Here is a 13,167-nt window from a genome sequence, read left to right on the forward strand (position 1 = left end):
AAACACTTACCTTGTATGATTTTTTTTTTTTTTTTTTTTTTTTTTTGAGACAAGATCTCACTCTGTGGCCCAGGCTGGAGTGCAGTGATGCAATCATAGCTCACTGCAGCTGAGAATTCCTAGGCTCAAGTGATATTCCTGCCCCAATCTCCCAGGTAGCTGGGACTACAGGTGCACACCACCACAGCTGGCTAATTTTTAAATTTTCTGTAGAGACAGGGGTCTCGCTATGTTGCCCAAGCTGGTTTCGAACTCCTGGTCTCAAGTGATCTCTAGCCTCAGCCTCCCAAAGTGCTAGGACTACAGGCATGAGCCACCATGCCTGACCTTTTATATGATTCTTGTGAGGATTAAATGAGTGAATATTTACATAAAATGCTTAGAACAATGCCTGGTATGCCAAAATGTTAGTTATTATTACTTTTGTTTTTTGAGACAGAGTTTTGCTTCTTGCTCAGGCTGGAGTGCAGTGGCACAATCTTGACTCACTGCAATCTCGAACTCCTGGGTTCAAGTGACCCTCCCACCTCAGCCTCCTGAGTAGCTGGGAGGACAGGCATGTGCCACTACACCTAGCTAATTTTTTGATTTTGTGGGGTCTCGCTAAGTTGCCCAGGATAGTCTTGAACTCCAGGCCTCAGGCAATCCTCCTGCCTCGGCCTCCTAAAGTGTTGGGATTACAGGTGTGAGCCACTGTGCCCACCTATTATTACTTTTATAACAGAAGTTATATATTGTTTGTATAATGAGTTTCAGCATTCATCCTATCATTAAAATATAAATAATATTCACATTTTCCCACTGTTTAAGCTAGGAGTTAGCAAACTCTTTTTGTAAAAGGTCAGACAGTAAATATTTTAGACTTTGAGGGGTCACGCATTCTTTGTCACATCTGCTCAGCTCTCCACTGCAGCACAAAAGCAAATACGTAAACAAGTGGGTGCGGCTGTGTTTCAATAAAACTTTATCTGGAACAGACAGACAAGGGCCTGATTTGACCCACTGGTCAAACTTTGTCCTTCCTTGGCTTGAGTCCCTTAGCACGTTCTCATCCATTTCATTTATTTATTTTATTGTTATATATATTTTTTGAGATGGGGTCTCACTGTGTCACCCAGGCTGAAGTGCAGTGGTGCAGTCTTGGCTCAGTGCCAACTTTCTGCTTCCCAGGCTCAGTGAACCAAGATCCTCCTGCCTCACCCTCCTAAGTAGCTGGGACTACAGGCACATGCCATCACGCTCAGCTAATTTTTGTGTTTTTTGTAGAGATGGGGTTTGGCCATGTTGGCCAGGCTGGTCTTGAACTCCTGAGCTCAAGCGATCAGCCTGCCTTGGCCTCCCGAAGTGCTAGGATTACAGGCATGAGCCACCGCGCCCAGCCTATCATCCATTTTAGACGAAAGTTTAAACTCCTCCCCGGGGCCTGGAAGCACCCCCCTACCTCTCTCTAATTTTATGTGAAACCACCCTCCTCCTCTTACTTTAGCCCCCTGATCACACAGCTCTATCTCCAGCCAGGCCCATGGCCTCTAATTAAACTGATTATACTGGATGGATTACATGCTAGACAAAATACAACTCAGGCCTAAAAATTACATTTATTCAGCTTTCAGTTTCCTTCCTTTCTTGTCTTCCTTCCCTTCCTTTCCTTCCTTCCTGCCTCTGGGTCTTGCTCTGTTGCCCAGGCTGAGGTGCAGTGGTGCCATCATAGCTCACTTAGCCTCTAACTCCCAAGCTCAAGTGATCCTTCCTCCTCAACCTTCTGAGTAGCTGGGACTACAGGCATGCACCATCCCACCTAGCTAATTTTTAAATTTTTTGTAGTAATGGGGTCTTACTGTGTTCCTCAGTTTGGTCTCAAACTTCTGGCTTCCAGCCACCCTCCCGCCTCGGCCTCTCAAGGCCCTGAGTTTCCAGGCATAAGCCACCACACCCATCCAATTTTCAGTTTCTTTTCTTTTTTTTTTTTTTTGAGACAGAGTCTCGCTCTGTCACCCAGACTGGAGTGCACTGGCGTGATCTCAGCTCACTGCAAGCTCCGCCCCCCAGGTTCACGCCATTCTCCTGCCTCAGCCTCCTGAATAGCTGGGACTACAGGCACCCGCCACCATGCCCGGCTAATTTTTTTGTATTTTTTTAGTAGAGATGGGGTTTCACCGTGTTAGCCAGGATGGTCTCGAACTCCTGACCTCGTGATCCACCCGCCTCGGCCTCCCAAAGTGCTGGGATTACAGGCGTGAGCCACCGCGCCCGGCCAATTTTCAGTTTCTTTTCTTTTTTTTTTTTTTTTGAGACAGAGTCTCGCTCTGTCACCCAGGCTGGAGTGCACTGGCGCGATCTCAGCTCACTGCAAGCTCCGCTCCCCAGGTTCACGCCATTCTCCTGCCTCAGCCTCCTGAATAGCTGGGACTACAGGCACCCGCCACCATGCCTGGCTAATTTTTTTGTATTTTTTTTAGTAGAGACGGGGTTTCACCGTGTTAGCCAGGATGGTCTCGAACTCCTGACCTCGTGATCCACCCGCCTCGGCCTCCCAAAGTGCTGGGATTACAGGCGTGAGCCACGGTGCACAGCCAATTTTCAGTTTCGTTTCTTTTCTTTCTTTTTTTTTTTTTTTGAGACAGAGTCTCGCTCTGTCACCCAGGCTGGAGTGCAGTGGCGCGATCTCTGCTCACTGCAAGCTCCGCCCCCCAGGTTCACGCCATTCTCCTGCCTCAGCCTCCTGAATAGCTGGGACTACAGGCACCCGCCACCATGCCCAGCTAATTTTTTTGTATTTTTTTAGTAGAGATGGGGTTTCACCATGTTAACCAGGATGGTCTCGAACTCCTGACCTCGTGATCCGCCCGACTCGGCCTCCCAAAGTGTTGGGATTACAGGCGTGAGCCACGGTGAGCGGCCAATTTTCAGTTTCTTAACTGCATAACCAAACAGTTGGCTCCAGCCTGGCTTCTCTTGAGCACCAACTACGCCTAAAAGCTCAGCCCTGCTGTCAACTTGTAGGTTCTTCAAGTCAGTTTGGCTGAATTTCACAACAAGCCATATAAAATTGAATACAGAGACTGAAGATGGTGGTGGTTCTGGGCTGACTGGATGCATTTGCAAATAAAAGTCAGATCGTTTTGGGATTTCCTCCCTAACAATGGCTAAGGCCTCCTTCTCCAGCACTGGCTGTGTGTGGGCACTGTGCCAAGTCCTTGCTAACGCTGCATTCCAGGAGATGGAGATACACAATAGCCAAGTAAACAAATAATCAAGATAGTTTGTGGTGGAGATATCATTGCTACATCGGGGTGATGTGACTGAGAAGATCGAGGGGAAGGGAGGAGAGGGGAGGCTGTGGATGGGGAAGCCAGGGAGTTGCTGAGCCTTGAAAGTTACAAGAGAGCCCTGTGGGAAGGATGGAGGGAAGGGTGGGCCAGGCAGGGCAAACAGTATGGACAGAGGTCCAAGGGAGGGAAATGCTGGGCCCAGGTATGAGATAGAATGGCTCCCAGCATGGCTGGAGGGCCACAACAGAGGGGGACAGCAGGAAGTGACAAGGGAAGAGCAGATCACACTCAGTCTTCCAAGTCACAGTAAGGAATCTGAGTTTTATTCTCATGGGTGCAGGAAACCATTTCAGGAGGGGAACGGGACTTTAGAACCAGTGTGGGGAGAATCAGAACTGCAGGATGGGCTGGGCGCAGTGGCTCATGCCTGTAATCCCAGCACTTTGGGAGGCTGACTGAGGTGGGTGGATCACCTGAGATCAGGAGTTTGAGACCAGGCTGGCCAACATGGAGAAAACCCATCTCTATTAACAACACAAAAATTAGCTGGGCATGATGGCATAATACTCGGGAAGCTGAGGCAGGAGAACTGCTTGAACCCAGGAGGCGGGGGTTGCAGTGAGCCAAGATCGCACCACTGCGCTCCAGCCTGGGCAACAGAGTGAGACTCTGTCTCAACAAAAAAATCAACAACAACAACAACAAACTGCAGGATGGGCCAGGCTCAGCGGCTCATGCCTGTAATCCCAGCACTTGGGAGGCCGAGGCTCCCCAGGTCACCTGAGGTCAGGAGTTCGAGACTAGGCTGACCAACATGGCAAAACCCTGTCTCTACTAAAAATACAAAATTAGCCAGGCATGGTGGTACATGCCTGTTATCCCAGCTACTCGGGAGGCTGAGGCAGGAGAATCACTTGAACCTGGGAGGTGGAGGTTGCTGTGAGCCAAGATCACACCATTGCACTCTAGCCTGGGCAACGAGAGCAAAACTCCATCTCAAAAACAAACAAACAAACAAACAAATAAACTGCAAGATGGATACTGGATTGCAGGAAGGATTTTTAAAAAATAGTGAGCACTTTCACTACAATAGCAGTTGATCCTTACAAAGTGCTCACCATGGGGCAGTGGCCTGTTTCTCAGTTCTTCACATGTAGTGACTCATTTCATCCTTCCAACAACCCAATGGGGTGCTTATTGTTCCCATTTTACAGATGGGGAAACTGAGGCTCAGAGAAGTGAACTGACTTATTTCCTGGAGCATACAACTAACTAGACGATGATGGGGCCAGAATTCAAACCCAAGGGGTTAGGTTCTGGAATCCACACTTTATGACAGCATGCTAATGAATATTTATTCAATGAATAATGAGTGAATATTCTTATAATGTATATTTATTGAAGGAAGGAAGCAAGCAAGCAATGGGAGCAGGGAGCTTAAGAGACTGCTACAGAGGCCCTGGTGAGAGGTGACGGGACCCTGAACTAGGAAGAAGTGGTGGAGTCAGAGGAATGGACAGAGATGAGAAATATTTCAGCATCGCACTGTCCAAGGCAGGAACCGCTATCTAAATTAACTAAAATCTTAAAAATTCAGTTCTGCAATATACTTGCCACTTTTTAAGAGCTCAATTAAGTGAACTTTTAAGTGAACTTTGTGCTCATCCCAAAGTTCTTTTGGATAGCACCGTTTTAGATGAAACAGCACCTGCTGATGGCATGGGTGCTGGAAATGAGAGCAGGGTGGCCTCTTCTTCATCTTCACAGCCTCTCCATAAGCTCAGCTCAGAGAGGTCAAGTGACCCGTGCATAGCTACATAGCTAGGAAGCCATCTGAAAGTCCTACTCTTTCCTGCACCTCTCTGTTACCACACTTAATTCATTCACTCAACAGAGGGCAGTTGAGCTACACTGTTTTGGTTCCTGGGGAGATGACATGTGGCTCACACATGGGTTCGGCTCCTAGGGGATCAAATGCCTCTGTGGTCAGCTGAAAAACAGCCCCCACAAGAATGTCCATGGCCTATCCTCAAAATCTGTGAATTGCTTGAGATGAGGAGACTGTCTTGGATCATCCAGGTGGGGCTAATATAACCACAAAGGTACTGGGCCTTATAAGAGGGAGGTAGGGGGACCAGAGAAAGAGATTTGAAGATACCATGCTGCAGGATTTAAAGATGGAGGAAGGGACCATGGGCCAAGGAATGCAGGTGACCCCTAGAAGCCAGAAAACTAGGAATCCAAGTTGGCAGGTTGTTTTAGCATTTATATCCACATATCTAGGTAGCATTATATCTCTAGATCCAAACTATTCATTGTCAAACATCAAATGTGTACATCCTACCATGAAATATGAGAATTCAGTTCCGATCTAAGCCTCTTCCCTTTCCCCACAGAGCCAATTCCATCACAGGTAGTTATTCTGGTTAGATAAATACTCCTAACTTGCACAACTGGGCTCCTTAGTCCAATGTGATTACTTCTCCTTCCATCCCAACTTTTGGTTTTTCCTGGAGTTTATAATTGCCTTTGTTTTATTGTTTCCAGGTTTTCTATCTATATCAACCCCAAACTTATTAATTGTTTCAATCTTCTCTCAATACAGTTCATTGCCATCCTACCATCCATCACCATCTGAAATTCTAAGTACTAGTTTTTAATTGTCCTTCCAGATAATTTCATGCTAATAGGAAACATATGCACGTCCATGCAATCCTGCTCTTTTTAAAGACACACACGGTTTACATTATGCATATGCTGTTTTGCCCTTGTGTTTTCCACTCAACGGTATTATCTATAAAGAGCGTTCTCTCTGAGCATAAATAGATCAGCCTCACTCTTTGTAGTGGCTACCTGGAAATGCTATATTTTATTTAAATAACCTCTGTTGATTATAGCTTTAGTTGCTTCCAGACCTTCAAACATATATATATATATGAATATAAATATATTAAATATAATACATATTATATATTATGTAAATATATATATGCACAGTCTATCCTCATTATTTATATATTCTATATTTTCAAATTCACTGACCTGCTGAAAGTTATTTGTAACCTCAAAATCAATATTCATGGCACTTTTGTAGTAATTTGTGAACATGTGCAGAGTAAGGAAAATTCTATTCCCCCAATGCACATGTTCCCAGCTCAGGTTGAACAGGGGAATGCTCTACCTTCTAGTTTCAACTCTCATACTGTAAACAAGTGTCCTTTCTGTAGTGTATTTAGTGCCACCTTTTTTTGTATTTTTGTGGCTTTTTGTTAGTTATTTTGCAGTTTAAAATGTCCCCTCAGATGTGCTCCCTTCGGCAGCACACATACTAAAATGTCCCCAGCATAGTACTCAAGTGTTGGCTCATGTTTCCAAGCACAATAAAGTTGTGATATCCATTATGTAATAAATACACATCAGATAAACTTCATCCAGGCATCAGCCACAGAGCTGCTGGCTGTGAGTTCAATGTCAATGAATCAACAATATATATTAATATATGTTACTTGCATATAAATACAATAGTGAAAACTCTCTGAATGATTCTAAAATGAGTTACTATCTTCTGCCTATGTACCTAGGTCTTCAAAGAAACAGTGACACCAATCACCAAATATGGCACTGATGTGTTTGTGGCTTGATAAATGTGAAATATTAAAGTGACAGTTTAACATCTTCCCTATCAACACAGATGGCTGTTATGCAATTAGATAAGATTCTGCATATAAAATCTTTAGTTCAAGTCCTGGCACAGAGTACATGTTCAATAAATGCTAGTTTTTTAGAAGGAGGAGAGGTATGGAACCAAATGATACCAGGTGTCATTAAGCGTTTAAGTTTGCCTGCCTCCGCAGAAGACCATATATCACAAATGTTTAGTGAGCATCTACATGGTGCCAGGTATAAAGAGAGGCACTTGGAACCATGAACAAATCAAAGATCTCTGCACTCATGGATCTTTTCTTTCATAGGTTGGATCTCGACTCCAGATTTAAAAAAACAAAAAAAAAGAATAAAAAGCAGTTCCACTTACGTGCATAGAATGGACTGGTCTTCCCGATCTGCAAACAGAAAGAAAAAAGAGCCATGAATTAAAATGAGCTCTGAGCTAAGGGTCTGGACTTGGCTCCTCCCAGGGCTCTCCCATTCTAAGGCTTCTCCATGCTGGCCTCATTGGAAGTGACAACAGGTCAGCTGGGCTCATTGCCCAGGCCACAGGGGCCAAGACCAAAGCCAAAAGGACAGCCCCAAAGTCCCAGAGGCAGCCCCAGAAAGATGCTGGAGCCTGACTGATCCAGGATTCATTAGCATCCAGCCACATCAGCTCTGGAGGTGTCCCGGGAGGCCCACCCCACCCAGATTAGGTTAGGGACCAAACGCAGATGTTGGATCTATACAGATCGGGGTCCCACTTAGCCACTTCTCCACTCTGTGGCCTTGGGCAAATATTCTTAAACTCCATGCCTCAGTTCCTTCATCTGTAATATAGTATTGTGCACATTTGTGTTTTTTTGTAAATCCAGCATCCATTTCCTCTTCTTCCAGAAGCATCCTGTGGTCCTTGAGGTTTCCCCCATCACCCCTGCCGTCATGTACAGTCTTAGTGGGAATGCCTCATAAGTACCTTCAACAAAGAGGTAAGAATGTGTTCCAGGCTGCATTGGTCAGACTGTCTGGCCTAAAACTCCAAGCTCAGTCAAGGACAGGGAAGCACAGCAGGTGGACAGAGCCCCGAGGCAGACTTCCTTTCTGCCCCTGGGCCCAAGCAGCCCAGTTTCTGTCATTTACCTAGCCTGATTCCTAGTGTTCCCGCTGCATCTGTGAGCTCCTCCATACTCCCCTACAAATCCCTTTCCTCTACTAGATGACAGAGTCAGTCTCTCTTGTTTACCACCAGAGAAACCCAAAAGATACAGAGGTCATCAAAGAACTAGACGTGATTAAGCAGACATTACCCATCACCTTCTACTCTTAAAGAGGCCTCTGAGGTGGAGCCAGGCTCTGAAGACCCATTTCCTTCCCAAAGAGGGATCTGAGAACAGTTACCAATACGTTCAATGGTCACCTAACAATGTAGAAATCCCAGCATCATATCTGCTGGTAGACAATGCCACAGTGGCAAGCATTTCTTAAATCCACTCCCTGGCTTCAGTCCTACTAGTTCAGCGCTCAGCTCTCACAAGCTTCATTTCATCAAAAATCTCCTAGGCTTGGTTTAACATTGTATCTCTAGTACTGGCACATAGATGGTAGGTGCTGAATTATGCCTGTTAGATGGATGGATTGAGGGATGGATGAGTAGATGGATGGGAAGATGAGTGGACGGAAGGAAGGAAGAAAGGAAGGTAAGGTAGATGGGTGAATGGAAGGGTGGGTAGATGGGTAGGTAGATGGATGGGTGGGTGGATGGATGAATAGACAGATGGACGGGAGGGTGGATGGGTGGGTGGATAGGCAGATGAGTAGGTGAGTTAGGTGGGTGGGTGTATGGGCAGATGGGTGGGAAAATGGATGGACAGATGAGTAGATGGATGGGAGGATGGAAGAAGAGGTGGATGGGCAAGTGAGTGGAAGGAAGGAAGAAAGGAAAGAAGAAAGGAAGAAAGGATGGGTGGATGGAAGAATGGATGGATAGGTAAATGGACAGGAGGATAAATGGATGGGAAGCTGGGTGAACAGGCAGATAGATGGCTGGATGGAAGGATGGATAGATGGATAGGTAGAGAGACAGGAAGACAAATGGATGAGTGGGTGGGTGGGTAGGTGGACGAATGAATGGAAAGAAGGAAGGAAGGATGGATGGATAGATAGGAAGAAAGAAAGAAGAAAGGAGGGAAGGGTGTGTAGATGGGTAGGTGGGTGGGTATATGGCTGGTTGGACGGATGGTTGGACGGAGGAGGGAAGGATGAGTGAGTGGATGAGAGAGTGGATGGGTGGGTGAATGGGAGGGAGGAGAGAGTGTATAGGTGGGTAAATGAGTTCGATGGATGGATGGATGGATGGATGGATGGGAATATGAATGGGAGGATGGATGGGACTGAAGAAGGCAAGGTGAAAGAGATGACTCTTTCATCTGTAGTCTTAACGGAGAACTGATTGGATGTGGGCACGTTCCTCAGATTCTATGCCCAACTCCAATCAGTTCTCTCTCTCTTCCCTCGGATTATAGATGGATGTTTGGGTGGCCTGGTTGAACGAAATCCTCAAGACAAAAGGCCTGAAGACTAGTCAGCTCTGGGGTTTCAATTCTTGTGTGTTTATATAATGGCACATTTAAAAACAGGCAGGCCGGGCGCAGTGGCTCATGCCTGTAATCTCACCACTTTGGGAGGCCAAGGAGGGTGGATCACTTGAGTTCAGGAGTTCCAGACCAGCCTGGCTAACATGGTGAAATGCCATCTCCACTAAAAATACAAAAATTAGTTGGGTGTCGTGGCACACGCTTGTAATCCCAGCTACTCAGAAGGCTGAGGCAGGAAAATTGCTTGAACTCAGGAGGCGGACGTTGCAGTCAGCCGAGATCGCGCCACTGCACGCCAGGCTGGGCAACAGAGCAAGACTCTGTTTCAAAAACAAATAAAAAATAAATACATAAATAAAATAGGCAGCCATTGAAAAGAACCAGGCAGAGCTTTATGGATGGACACAGAAAAATATCCAAAATATATTAAGCTAAAACTAAAAGATGAGGTAGCATAGTGTTATACCTTTTGTGTTTTAAAAAGACAGATATATAGGTAGGATGCAGTGGTTCATGCCTGTAATCTCAACACTTTGGGAGGCTGAGATGGGAGGATCACTTGAGGCCAGGAGTTCCAGACCAGCCTGGACAACATAGCAAGACCCAGTCTCTACAAAAAAAAAAAATTTTTTGATTAGCTGTGTGTGATGGACATACCCCTTGTCCCAGCTACTTGGGAGGCTGAGACAGTAGGATCCCTTGAGCCAAGGAGTTCAAGGTTGCAGTGAGCTGTGATTACACCACTGCACTCCAGCCTGGGCAATGGAGTGAGACCCTATCTCTAAAAACAGACCTGGGATGGGTGCGGTGGCTCACACCTGTAATCCCAGCACTTCGGAAGGCCGAGGCGGGCAGATCACTTGAGGTCAGGAGTTCAAGACCAGCCTGGCCAACATGGTGAAACACTGTCTCTACTAAAAATACAAAAATTAGCCAGGCATGGTGGCATGCACCTGTAATCCAAGGTACTCCGGAGGCTGAGGCAGGAGAATCACTTAAAACCAGGAGGTGGAGGTTGCAGTGAGGTGAGATCATGCCACTACACTCCAGCCTGGGCAACAGAGTGAGACTCCAAAAACAAAACAAAACAAACAAACAAAAACAACAAACAGGCCTGAGCCTGAAGTACTGAGAAAAGGGACAGGAGGAAGACCTACTTTCACCCATTCTACTTCTATCCTGGTTATGTTTGTGCTATGAACACATACAAACTTTTCCTCATCCCACCAAAAATGGTCAATAGAAAAAGAGTCGGTATTGTTCTTTATGAAATCATCATGACCACAAAGCTTAAAAAAGACAGAAAAGAAAGAGCCACCGCATTACGATCCCACTAACAGCTCCGATCTCCCGAGCGCTCACTGCACTGCAGGCGTATGCTGAACTTCTGTGTTGAAGTGACCCACTGAATTCTCTCAGCAGCCCCTGGGGTGGGCACTGGCATTGCCTCCATTTTACAAATAAGGAGAGTGAGGTTCAGAAGTGAGGCAACTTGCCCAAGGTCACTGGGGTGGGTTGAACTGTGACTCCCAAAAGCTATGTTCACTCAGAACCTCAGACTGCGATGTTATTGACTAATCAATTGATTGAGATGGGGTCTCACTTTGTCGCCCAGGTGGGTGTACAGTGGCGTGATCTCAGCTCACTGCAACCTCAACCTCCCAGGCTCAAGCAATCCTCCCTCTTCGGCCTCCCCTGTAGCTGGGACTATAGGCACATGCCAGCATGCCCGGCTAATTTTTGTATTTTTCGTAGAGATTGGGTCTTGCTATGTTGCCCAGGCTGGTTTCACACTCTTGGGCTCAAGTGACCCACCTGCCTCAGCCTCCCAAAGTGCTGGGATTACAGGCGTGAGCCACTGTATCCCACCTGTGATTTTATTTAGAATAAGGGTCTTGCAGATGTAATTAAGGGAAGGATGTTGAGATGAGGTCATCCTGGCTTGGAGTGAGACCTAAATCAATGGTGTCCCTATTTATAAGAGAAAGGAGGCCGGGCGTGGTGGCTCACACCTGTAATCCCAGCACTTTGGGGGTCTGAGGTGGGTGGATCACCTGAGGTCAGGAGTTCGAGACCAGCCTGGGCAACATGGTGAAACCCAGCTACTCGGTAATCCCAGCTACTCGGGAGGCTAAGGCAGGAGAATCGCTTGAACCCAGGAGGTGGAGGTTGCAGTGAGTTGAGATTTTGCCACTGCACTCCAGCCTGGGCAACAGAGCAATACCCCATCTCAAAGAAAAAAAAAAAAAAAACAGGAAAAAAACAATCAAACTTTAATCTCTCCATTATACTCTGGAGACAGACAGATACCCGTGCCTTTAGCTTCCACCCAGGGGGAGAAATTCACTCGAGGACAGAGCAAAATGGGAAACCAGTTTATTTATTTTTTATTTTTTCTGAAATGGAGTCTCACTCTGTCACCCAGGCTGGAGTGCAGTGGCTCGATCTTGGCTCACTGCAACCTCTGCCTCCTGGTTTCAAGCAATTCTTCTACCTCGGCCCCCCAAATAGTTGGGACTACAGGTGCGTGCCATCACGCCTGGCTAATTTTTCTATTTTTTGTAGAGACGGGGTTTCACCACGTTGGCCAGGCTGGTCTCAAACTCCTGACCTCAGGTGATCTGCCCGCCTCAGCCTCCCAAAGTACTAAAAAGTGATTTTTTAAAAGAGGGTGAAGGATAGAAGAACCAGGTACCCTGTGATTAGAACCCAGGCAGAGAGAACCTCCTGGGACCAGCCCAGACAACCTCCACCATCTTAAGGAAAGATTTTGAGATGGACAGACAGATGGGCTGTGTTGACCCACTACTTCAGGGAGAGAGGCAGGCTTTCCTGGCAGCCTTGTGAATCCTAGGCCCAGAGCAGGAGAGATTTATAGGCTCAGATGCTCACAGGGCCCCCAGGAGAGGGAGCGGGTTCCAGGAGAAGGCCTGGGAGCTGCCAGCGCGGCTCCGAGCTGGGGGCTGCTGGGAGACCTCTGGCCTGACGTTCCCATCAGAAACACACCACTTCCAGGCGTGGGAAGCTTGCAGGGTGCTGGTTACGAGCAGAAGGACTCCATGTGGGTGCTGTCTGCCAACCCGTGTGGAGCACATGGAACTCTGAGATCCTGGAAATTTTTATCTGATTCCTTCCCCAAGCCTGAGCTTGTGTTGGACTCAAAAGCAGTGTTCTCCGCCGTACAAAGCAGTTTCACTCCCTCCTTGCTTTGCACAAGTGATTTCTTCTGCCCAGTGCACCCACCACCACTTCTCCTCTGGCCTAATCCATTTTCTCTCTCTCTTTTTCTTCCATTGAGGTAAAATTTATACTACATAAAAAGAACCATTTTAAAGTGAATAATTCAAGTCAGGTGCGGTGGCTTATGCCTGTAATCCCAGCACTTTGGGAGGCCGACACAGCTGGATCTCCTAAAGTCAGGAGTTTGAGACCAACATGGCAAAACCCCGCCTCTACCAAAAATACAAAAATTAGCTGGGCGCGGTGGTGCACACCTGTAATCCCAGCTACTCAGGAGGCTGAGGCAGGAGAATCATGTGAACCTGGGAGGTGGAGGTTGCAGTGAGCTGAGATCGCGCCACTGCACTCCAGCCTGGGTGACAGAGGGAGACTCCATCTCAAAAAATAGTAATAAAAATAAAAAAATAAATAAA

The 13,167-nt window shown here is 46.7% G+C and overlaps 1 protein-coding gene across 1 annotated transcript in view; it reads right to left on the bottom strand.

Moving 5' to 3' along the window:
- The window catches only part of LOC129527341 (myosin-11-like), a gene marked incomplete at its 5' end in the record, with an annotated part of 91,335 nt that overhangs the window by 38,352 nt on the left and 39,816 nt on the right, over positions 1–13,167 (bottom strand). Inside the window, 1 exon segment of the mRNA XM_063699801.1 lies at positions 7,306–7,333. Within this exon segment, the coding sequence (XP_063555871.1) occupies positions 7,306–7,333 (28 nt within the window).

The sequence above is a fragment of the Gorilla gorilla genome, chromosome 18 (genome assembly GCF_029281585.2).
Source record: "Gorilla gorilla gorilla isolate KB3781 chromosome 18, NHGRI_mGorGor1-v2.1_pri, whole genome shotgun sequence".
Classification (NCBI taxonomy): Eukaryota; Metazoa; Chordata; class Mammalia; order Primates; family Hominidae; genus Gorilla; species Gorilla gorilla.